General features: G+C 33.8%; 1 protein-coding gene across 3 annotated transcripts; it reads right to left on the reverse strand.

Moving 5' to 3' along the window:
• Positions 1 to 254: 254 nt before the first annotated feature.
• slc75a1 (solute carrier family 75 member 1) lies at positions 255 to 10,195 on the reverse strand. 3 transcript variants are annotated; one of them, XM_014967732.2, is made up of 13 exons: positions 9,788 to 10,195; positions 8,713 to 8,891; positions 8,372 to 8,468; positions 8,136 to 8,239; positions 7,872 to 8,030; positions 6,963 to 7,154; positions 3,565 to 3,667; positions 3,362 to 3,473; positions 2,302 to 2,410; positions 2,126 to 2,216; positions 1,199 to 1,246; positions 1,024 to 1,113; positions 255 to 844 (listed from the first exon to the last, which is right to left on the reverse strand). In XM_014967732.2, exons 2-13 carry the CDS (start codon positions 8,854 to 8,856, stop codon positions 741 to 743), a joined length of 1,353 nt encoding a protein of 450 aa, XP_014823218.2. In that variant the 5' UTR covers positions 8,857 to 8,891; positions 9,788 to 10,195; the 3' UTR covers positions 255 to 740. The 3 variants fall into 3 exon arrangements, with proteins under 3 accessions (XP_014823218.2, XP_014823217.2, XP_014823216.2); XM_014967731.2 differs by having other exon boundaries at positions 9,774 to 10,195; XM_014967730.2 differs by having other exon boundaries at positions 9,770 to 10,194.
• Between the last annotated feature and the right edge of the window lie 493 nt (positions 10,196 to 10,688).

The following is a 10,688-nucleotide window of genomic DNA, read 5'->3' on the forward strand; positions in this document are numbered from 1 at the left end:
TTCTTAGCTCATTAATAGGAAAATTTGCCTTAAATTCAGTTGCTTTAGTAAGAACTTTGACGAGTCTTTTTTTAAGGCATACCTTGAATATGAGGTTTAGTGGTGTTGTCATGTAATATACTTAGGATTCTTACTTTTTATTTAAAATGTAATTCAAAAATGTAAAAAAAAATTGTTGAAAACAGAAGTGAAGTAAAACAATCATATTTACTATCTACTTGCTGGTTATCAATAAAGAAATTAATTTGATGACATTATTTCTGTAGAGTTTTATTGACACCTTTAGGATATTATTCCATTACAACCAATGGATGATGCGTTTCTTTTTCAAACATTCGTAAAATAAACCATTGACACATTCAATGACCGTAAAAATAAATTGCTGACTTATAAAATACTGCATCTATAGGATAAAATACTCTTATAAAAAGATATTCAAACTCCACTAACAATGTAATTTCTAATCATCAAAACATGTGTTCAATAAAAAGGAGATGTCTTAATGTGCAAATATACAGAATTATTTTCTAACACAACATTATTCTGTACCTACTTCTCTATTTTGGCATATGTTTGGTCTTTTTGTTTCATATGTTTATCTTTGGCACAATGCACCAAAAGTAATCCTCATATCACTACTGAGTAAAAAAAATGGAAACACAGTGCTTGTTCTCCCAAAAAAATGTAAACATTAAAACATTTGTATAAGGCAGCAGGAGAGGCATCTTGATCTCTGCAGGTCACTCCTCCTTTGACCTCTGGGCTTTGCTCAGGAGAAAAAGTGGAATCACAAATGAGGCTGACGTGATGAGAAAGCAGGTCTGTGCTCCTGCAATCCAATAAACTGAAATAAAATACAGAAAAAACTGGATAAACATAAGATGTAAATACAAAAAGAGCAAAAATATAGGCGTCTCAAAGTAATTTCAGATTTGTAGGAGATAGGAATAATTTATATGAAGCTAAATTCAAACGCTAAAAAGCTAAAAGCCCCATTATTTTTCTATTCTTTAGCTTCCTTACCAGAGGATGACACCACTGGCCCAAACGCTCTTGCCAGCGCACCCAAACTACGCAGGATCCCCATCACAGTACCTTTCTGATTAGCTGAACCTGATCAAACATCCGACAGGACAGTCAGCAACAATGATCTCAAAATCATAATATTTAATAAAAAAAATTAATAAAGGAGACTCACCGTGGTCAGCAACAAGGGTAGAGAGGCAGGGAACTACAATTGCTGCAGCTGCAACAATGAAAATATGACCAAAAAGGTGTAAATAAATAAATCAGTAAATTAAATGAAGATAGAGAAAATAATTTCCATTTGCTTCCAAGTGGAAATCGTTTTTGAGTGATCAAACTTTAAAAGACAGACTGAGGGAAGCTTAATTTCCAGGGATCAATTCTTGGACCTGCTCTTTTTAACTCAAAATTTATCTTTGAGTTAAATTTTAAACTGCTGATCTTTAATGACATAATCCTTAGCTTCTTGGAAATATCTGTCTTCAACAATGAAAATGATACAACCAAGTTCTATAAAAGGAAATTGTTTGCTTAATGTTTTATTTATTTTATCAAGAAACCTTTTGAAATCCTATCAAATTTACCAGTAAACAGTTAATCTGAATATAACATTGAATTTATTTACTGTAATTAAAATCAATCACACTCACAATCTCACTGCAGTGTTTTCTGGTTCAACTAATCTGGTTTTAATTTTTAACCCTTTAGTTTATGGTTACATATCAATAATTTACACGAAAAAAAAATAACCACTTCAATCTTCTTCTGACTTCTGGTAAAAAAAAATCAAGAGCGCCCTCTATGGTCAGGCGTGGTAACTACAACTTTCAATGCCGCTATTGTTTGAACAACAAATTATGTTATAAAATTTATTGTTCGATTAAATTTTCTTCTGATGTGCATAAAAGGTTTACAGGCAGCCACTAATCATCTCCTATTATTTATATTAACAATAAAAATGAAAAGTTGCTATGATTTTAGTTGATCCTAAAATTGTATCACGGCCCTCATTACAAGCAGTAATAATTTTACAAAATTTTGTTCAATCATTACTGCTTTATTAAAAATATTAATCAGATAAAAAGCAAACATTACTCACCAAAAGAGTATAATGCCAAGCCAATATAAAGCATTGCAATATTCCACGATAACCCAATGAGAATGAATGCAGGGATCAACATCATTATTGCCTGAAAGGATTAATATTTATTTCAATATTACATTTCTCTGCCTGTTCAGTATAATATTCATCATGCAGATATATTAAATCGTTACCATGTAAACAGCACGTATGTGTTGCCCAGGTTTGATTCTTCGAGCGTAACCCCCCTGGATTAAAGCCATGATGACACCAACGAAGAAGAACATCTTTCCCTGCTGCATGCTGTTTACAGAAGACAATAAAAGCATTTATGTTTCTTCTTAGAGTTTCTGCCGGTTTCACCAACTCAGATTTAAGACTTTATAAAATCGTTATGAATGGAATTTAAGACCTACTTCTCAAAATAAATGTACACTTCATCCAGCCAACTTGCGATAAATTTCCATTTGTCCTTGATAAACGCGGAAAGGCTAACTAGCTAGCAATGCTATGTTAGCATTGAAAATGTCTGCGTGTGGCTCAAGATTTTGCCTGACAGAAAAGCCCCGCTAAAAAATAAAAAAATAAAACAATACATAAAATATACGCGATTATACCTAAAAGGATTAAGGTCACTGAAAAGAATTATAATTACGTCGAAATCGAAATAAATTACCAAACATTCTTAAATTAGGTGAATGTAATTACGAATTTAATGATGACATTTCACTTAATGTAATGTTTTGATTGTTGATTCTATGTTGCCTGACTTTGTGTTTTTGTGTTTGTTATGATGTAAAGTACTTTGAAATGCCTTGCTGCTGAAATGTGCTATACAAATAAAATTTGATTGATTGATGTAAATTATGTTAGCATTTAAAAATAATTATGAAACTACGTTTTTCTTGTAGGATTTGTAAACCTGCAAGTTAGCCACACTGAAAGCCTGTCCCAAATGTATTAGGCAGATTATTTGCCTTATTTATTTAGTTTACTGATTCTGAGAAAAAAGTGAGAATGCTGAGATTAAAGTGAGAATTTTTTTTCTTCTCCCATCAAGCCTAATTCTCTTCCATCCGATTCAATAGTCCAGCCCAGACAAAATTTAAGACTTCTGATTAAAACATTTAAAGTCAACTTTCTTTTTAAAAAATTAATTCAAGACATTTTAAATCCTTAATTTCAGATACATGAATTCTTAAGGATGTGCGGACACCCTACTGCTAATATACAAATTTATCTCCGGGTTTATACCTTGTAAACTTGAAGCGCTGGTGAGTCAGAAAACTCAGGGTGAACTCTAGGCCGGAGAACAGGAAGAGGTAGCAGAAATAAACCAAACCCAACACTTGGAGCTTCTGCATTCCTGTAAGAAACACAGCCCCACTTCCTGTCAGCAGGCGATAGTCCATTTATGGTTTAGTTAAAGGGTACAATGATGTAGGACCAGCACTCACTTTCTTTAGAAGGTGGTTCCTTTGTCTTGGTGACAGCAGTGAAATGGAACAAGGAGACGGGACTGAGAAGGTCCATGGAGTCTCCACCATGAGAAGATGAACCCTGGAATGACAATAACTTTACATTTCTGAAAAAAAAAACATTAAATACATTGGAAATACAGTAAAAGATGGAAATGAACCAATAATTTTAACTTTTAAAAATAAGAATATCTACATTTTTTTTTTTTTTGCTTAAAACTACCGTATGATTTGTAGCCGAGGACGCATCTGCAGTTAAATAAATACTTCTAACATCAACATGAGCAAAGCTCAGCTCTTGACTTAGAATTAATAGAGTGTAGGTCTAATATGGTGATTATTTTTTGGATTAACTGATTAACAATTGGATAACAAAATGTGCTTACACTGCAAAAACACAAGTATTTTTGGGCTAGTTTGTATTGCAAATATTTTAGTACACTTGAAATAAGACAAAAACTAACTTACAAGTAACTTTTAAACAAGATAATAGAGCTCGTTTTAAGTTAATAATTCCTTTATATTATTTCACCGTTACAAGACATTTTATTTATGTGGTAAGTGAAATAATCTGCCAATGGAACTAGTACTTTTTCATCAAAATGAAGGGATTAGTGATTTAAATCAAGCTCATATATCTTGCTGAAAAGTTACTTGTAAGTTAGTTGTGACTTATTTAAAGTTTACTAACATATTTTCACTAGAAACTAGACCAAAAATACTTGGTAAGATTTGTGTATTTGCAGTGTAATAGAACCAGGTGAAGTTAAATCTACGCGACTTGTGGAGTTATTGGTAGAAAATATCTATAAATGAAAAATGTATTGTTTTTGTTCTGATTACTGCTTTGAATATGTTGTTCTTTCAAGAATGGGCCTTTTTTGAATCCAGTCAACAAATCGATAACTAAATCAGCAGATGATTATGTCAATAACTGATTGATTACATTAATTGTTTCAGCTGTACTGAATGTGTTGTGAACAGAAGTGAAGGTTGGAAGTGTAGGTTCCTCTTTACTACAGCAGAGCCTCCACTTCATTGCTCCATACAGGATGTAGTCACCGTTTCCCACACTCTCTCACTACAAGCTAATCAGACTCTGCTACATTGTTGCTCAGTCCTGGCTCAACATAAATCCAACTCCACATGGAGCCTAAACACATTGAGGTGTCATAATCTAGCTTTAGTACCATCACATAATCTTGAAAAAGCTTTTCCATGAAAAATGAAATTACCTTTTACCCTAAATCCTCTATATTTGTGGTTTGCAACCTGCGGCTGCAGAGCCACAAATGGCTCTGAGCATCTTTCACAATGGCGCTCAACGACTTTACTGAAAATCATGAAGCATCAACTGAAGTTTTAAAATATAAATATAAAAACAAATGCTGGTTTTTACAGTTTTGAATCACGTTCATGGAATAACTGCATTGAATTACTACATTAGAATGACACTAAAAGTTGTCAGTAAAATTTTTTGTACTTTTTTTGTCTTCATCAGGTTGGTGACTGACTATGGTGACTGCATACTATTTAACTAGTGCAGTTAAAAACTAAATATTGAACTATGACATTTTAAACTAATAACATTTAGTTTTTATATTATGACAAACATTTTAATTTATTCCAGTTATATCATATCTACTTATGTATGATTTTTTTCATAAAAGCCTAACTTTCTGCTGTGTGACTGATTAACTTTACAGTCAATGCCCCATAAAGGAAAATGGATACGTTTTTTATATTTTTTGGTAATATTTGTATGTTTTCCTAACTTTAAAACCTAATTAAAAAAACTAAATAAAATTGTGATTCTATAAAAAAAAATCAATTCGATTCAAACAAAAATACACAAAAACATTAGTTAAAATTACAAACTTCTCATAGTAGATATTTCTCAAAAATTATAAGCTAAGTCATAGCATTTGCAGCTCTGAAGTTTTGTTGTAGCTCAACTGAAGGCAAAATGACTCTTTGGATTGTAAATATTGTGGATGCAGCAGAATTACAGAGGTTGGTGAAATCTGAACCAGTTGGCCTGAACAGAACAAAGGTCTTCTGGGACATTTAAAGCATCAAGTGTCCATCCGATGACGTTGTCAGCGCTGGAACAAAATGTTCTGTAAACCCGCCGCTATTATTGTTTGCGTTCAACGTAGAACGCTGAAATAACTTCTTGACTCCCAGCAGAAACTTCCTGAAAAAGTGTCATCACCGTGACAACCAAGGAAGTTACTGCAGTGGGCAACAAATGGAAACTGAACAGGTTTTCCAAAAGGACTCGAATAGGAGGAAGTTGGACAGGTTTTTTTGGTTTCAACTCCAACCTGAAAAGGTTCTATACTGAGGTCAGGAGTTTCTGACCCACATGTGTGTGTTGGGGGTCATTTCTAATCCCAATGGTTGAAGTTTAAAGTTGTTTTCAAGTCTATTTGGCTCTTCTGTCGTAACAATTATAAAAACAACAAACAATAATACCCCCATCTAACTATTGTTAGTCCTTTTGCTTTCTTGGTAATGTAAATTTTCTGCTACAATGATAAAACCAAAAAAAGGGCATATTTTCCAATTAAATTTAATATTTGACTACTATCCTCTGAAATAGTATGTATTTTGATTCTATTTACACTATTTATATAGCAATATAGCTAATTAAACTCCCCATAAAACCACTGAATTAACCATTGAGAGGTTAATTCTATATTTCTTGTGTTGAAAGCACAATTTTACTCTGATTGGGAGACAGAATTACCAATCAGGTACTGGAAAACATTTACATAATCTCAGCTAAAAATTGGAATTTAAAAGACCATTTGATTGGATGAAAAGTTCAAAATAATTGATCAGTATTTCCTGTGAGGCAAAATTCACATTTTGCACTTTTTTGTACTTCTATTTCTGATTCTATTGCCTCTAAAAACAGCCCAAGAGTTAAATTTTTAAAAAAAATAAAATAAATAAATCACCTTGTCATTTTCTGACAATGAGTTAATGTTTTTTTTGAGTGTGTGGAAAAAGAGCCATCTGAAGAACTTCTTTCCACGGAAACTACACCATTACCTAGCAACCCCAGCGGCATCCAGCCCATCACCTAGCAACCCAAGTGGAGTTTTGGCAATAGCTATACAATTTGGGGAGCATGGCTAGCAGCAGCTTATTTGGATTTAAAGGAACAGAGGCCCTAAAACAACTCATTCTGAAAAGAGTTCAAAATAGGGAGAACTGACCAGACTAAAATCTCATTATCTAAGAATGACTTTGTGAAAAAAATGTAATGACCATGTTCTGTATAGCCCATAAACAAATTCTAATTATTCAAAGGAAGCATAATAGACCACCTTTAAGAAACATCACATTTATTTATATTTTAAACTCACCTTAATAACCTTTGGAAGTGTTTCTGGCAACATCATCCAAATGAAGAAAATATCAATAACACTGAAGGTCAAGGCGAGCAGTGCTGGAGTTTCGTAGAAGACATTTCCTGTTGTTTTGGAGCTGACAGCAAAGTAAGCACCCATGAGAGGTCCAACGGTGAAGCCCAAGGAAAAGGCAACACCAATCATTGCCTGATCAAAAAATTTTTTAAAAATTACTTGATTAAAAAAAATGGACTTGTAACTCCATGAATGAGAAAACTGTTAGTATGAGAAATGTACAAATGTTAATAAGAATTTCTCCAACACCACAGACGTCTGTGCTCAGCATTAAAGTAATCATAGTTAACTAAAACTAACAAAATAGCAAAAATGAGAAAACATTTTTGTTCACTTAAATAAATTAAAATGGTAAGTAATGGGAAAAAACTATAACTAACTGCAACTCCATTGTGGGTTTATAAAACTAAAACATACGGAAATTATAAATGTAATATCCTTTGTTTTTGTGTTTATGAATCTATTTATTAGCCTTTCAAACTGATGTGAAATAGATTTTCCCCCCCAGATTTTTATTATATCAGCTGTCTGCAAATGATGGTACTTCATAATTTGGCATAATTCACAAGAGGCAATAAATGAATGCATTTTTTGAAAATTATATCTTCTGTTGCATATTCATTACCCAATCAATGTATACATAATCACAATAGAATACTTTGACTTTTTTGAATTCTGCACCTAAAAATTAACCAAAGTATAAAAAAACCTAACACAACCAGTAAGACTAATAAAAAGTAAACAATATTGAACTAATATTAACTAGAAAATACACACTAAAAACTAATTAAAACAAACAAAAGGTTACAACAAAATAAAACTAATAAAAAAAACCAAACTTTGACCCACCATTCCTCTGTTCCGTGCTTTTGGACATGGCAGATCCGCCACAATGGCAGTGCAGAGGCTGACGTTTCCCTTACAAATGCCCCCAATTACCCGAAACAACAGGAACATGATGAAGCTCCGGGAAACCGCCCAGACTGCGTAGGAGGCCGCCAGTCCTACCTGACAAACAAAGCACCCAATTAGCCCCAAACTGGTGGAATACGACTCACTGGATTTTATCATCGAAAACAAGAAACATTTGAGGTGTTATAGTGCCCTTCTTACTGTGGTGAGAATGAGGAGAGGTCGTCTGCCATGACGGTCAGACAGAGCGCCCGTTACAGGCGAGGACAGGAACTGTAGCAAAGAAAACAGCGACCCAATCAGACCTGAAAGACAAGATAAGGAGTATTAAACTTGAGATAATTCCTCTTTTTCTTCATCATCATTCAGCTCAAAAGTCTGAGTTTGACTTTGCATGAATCTCAGGTTTATGGAATAAAGGGATTGGAATAACTTACCTCCAAACAGAACAGAATTGTATTTCTTTTCCATAGGAATCCCAACAGCCTTCCTAAACCAGTCCACCACACTCTGCAGAGACTGATATGTGACATCCTAGCCCAGAAAAAAAACACAAAAACATCACAGAGAGGCCACTTCAGGGTGAGTCAGCACACAGGCCTCCCAAACTAATCAAATTATGTGCTGGTTATGGCTTTTATGGAACAAATTCTTCTCATAAAACACCTTCTGTTCACAGCAGGACAGAAGTCTGAACACGTCCAAATTCCTGCACTTTTAAACTGAAGCCAAATGATTTTATTCTGCTGTCTTTAAACTGTTTTGAAATCCTACTGACCCCTGCTTGAGCATAATGATCCAAAATGGAAGGCAGCAGCGGCAGAATCAGCGTGAATCCCAGCAGATCCAGCAGCAGGATGATAAACACGATGCCGATGACCTTCGACGAGAAGGAGCTTCCATCTCCAGCTGCCTCATTCATAGCTGACGTTCCTGATTAGATTATTTCCTCTATTCCTATGAAAGAGTAGAAAGTAAATGTTGACATATCAGCAGACCCAAACGTCTTGCAGCTCCAATTGCAGAAAACAGGGTCAAAAAGGTTACGATTCCAGGGAGAATGCAAATCAAGCCACACTTTATAGGTTTTGTTAAAAATAAAAAATAGATAGCAACCTTATTTTTTTACTTAATAAAAAAACAAACAATAAAAGAAAACATGTTGAAGTTTGTGGTTGGAAAACAACAATGTGAGTTTTTTGAGTATGAATACTTTTGTAAAGCAATTTGATATTTATTTAAAATGAAAACTGAAAGATAAATAAGTTAAGTGTCATGACAGTAAAAGAAAAAAACTGGACCACAAGAACAAACTATCACTTTGAGAATTGATAAAGTAAAGGCATCAAAGTAGTTGTAGGATTATGAAATATAATAGTATTAAAATACTTTTTCTTAATCTATTATCTGGTTGGAGACAAAATGAACTTTTTTGTAAAGTTTATATGGATGCTACTAAGAATAATTTATAATAGTAATGCAATTAAAAAGCTGTAATATAAATATTTTAGGAAATACTTGCAAATACAAAAATGGCGATGTGTTTAAGAGCCAGAAGAAATGTTAAGTGAACTATGTCTGTAAATCATCACACTCGGTATTCGCAGTCTTCCAGTAAGTTATCAGGAAAGAGACAGAGAAAGTGTGATCAAGGAAGAAGGAAACAATTCTTGTACATGTTGTAAACCTGCCTTTCTGAACTCCTTGTTCCAAAAGAATCAAACTCCAAATCAAACATTCATTTTCACGACTTTTCGTGTCCGCAGAATCAAGAACCGATCGACACGTATCAGCATCTCCCCTTTCGAGCAACAGGAACACAAAAGGAACTTTACCTACAGTATTTCCGTCACCTGGGTAAGCCGCAGTAGTTGGTCCCGCTCAGATGAGTCGGTAAGGTTTACCTTCTCCACCTCATCGGTCCTCCGCTGTGGATCCATACCAGGAACTGCCGTCCTCTTTCATTTGGATGACAAGAATGTGGCGTAATCAGCGCAGCCGCCCGAAACCGCTGCCTTCAAGGCACCGTCGTAAGCTCGTAATTTTGAGTTTCCACACGAACGACGTAGCCCAATCGTGCTATGCATATTAAATTTTTTTTTTTTTAAAGTGGTGTATTTTCAACCATTTGGACACCTAAAATTTTAGCTTAGCATTTGGACACAATTTTATTTTGGTTTCAAATATTAGCATTAACAGTTTTGTATAATTTTACACATCGAATTTGTTTGAATAAAATGACCAACAAAGACATGACTTATTTTATTATTGCACAAAGATACAACAGTGAAATTGGCAACGAAATGCCATCTGAAAATAGTAAATTATATGTATTTCGCAATATATTACTTGTATATTTATAGGCACACTTGCGACTTTTCTATTTTTTTCTGTGGCCAAGCGTCATGTCGTTTCCAATTTCACTGTTGTCAGTGCGACGATTAAACAAGTCAAAAAGAAAACTCTTATGAAAAACATTTGTTTATATATACTGACTTTCTACAGAGGGCTCAGTTAAATGAGGTTAAAAGTAGTAAATTTTGACAAAAATAATTTTACATCAAGGTCAGGCAGATGCTAGCATACTTGCTATGCTAATTTTAAGTTAGCGTAGCGTAGTTAGACGTTTATGCTAATAGTTGTGCAGTAGTTGCATTTAGTTATTTCTCTGAATTATTTTAATTTTTATCTATAAAATGCCAAAATGCAAGTACAACTTTATATTTTTGATTCATCTGATGTTATTTTTAAATA

Source organism: Poecilia mexicana, unplaced genomic scaffold, assembly GCF_051168715.1.
Source record: "Poecilia mexicana isolate PSO_F unplaced genomic scaffold, ASM5116871v1 scaffold_9, whole genome shotgun sequence".
In the NCBI taxonomy this organism is placed as follows: domain Eukaryota; kingdom Metazoa; phylum Chordata; class Actinopteri; order Cyprinodontiformes; family Poeciliidae; genus Poecilia; species Poecilia mexicana.

Excerpts from the sequence above, each read along its gene's own strand:
- slc75a1 (XM_014967732.2), bottom strand. The coding sequence starts at position 8,856 with ATGAATGAGGCAGCTGGAGATGGAAGCTCCTTCTCGTCGAAGGTCATC. Across the intron at positions 8,469-8,712 it reads ATCATTATGCTCAAGCAGGG|GATGTCACATATCAGTCTCT; the intron begins GTCAGTAGGATT and ends TTTCTGGGCTAG. Across the intron at positions 3,668-6,962 it reads CACTTCCAAAGGTTATTAAG|GGTTCATCTTCTCATGGTGG; the intron begins GTGAGTTTAAAA and ends TTGTCATTCCAG.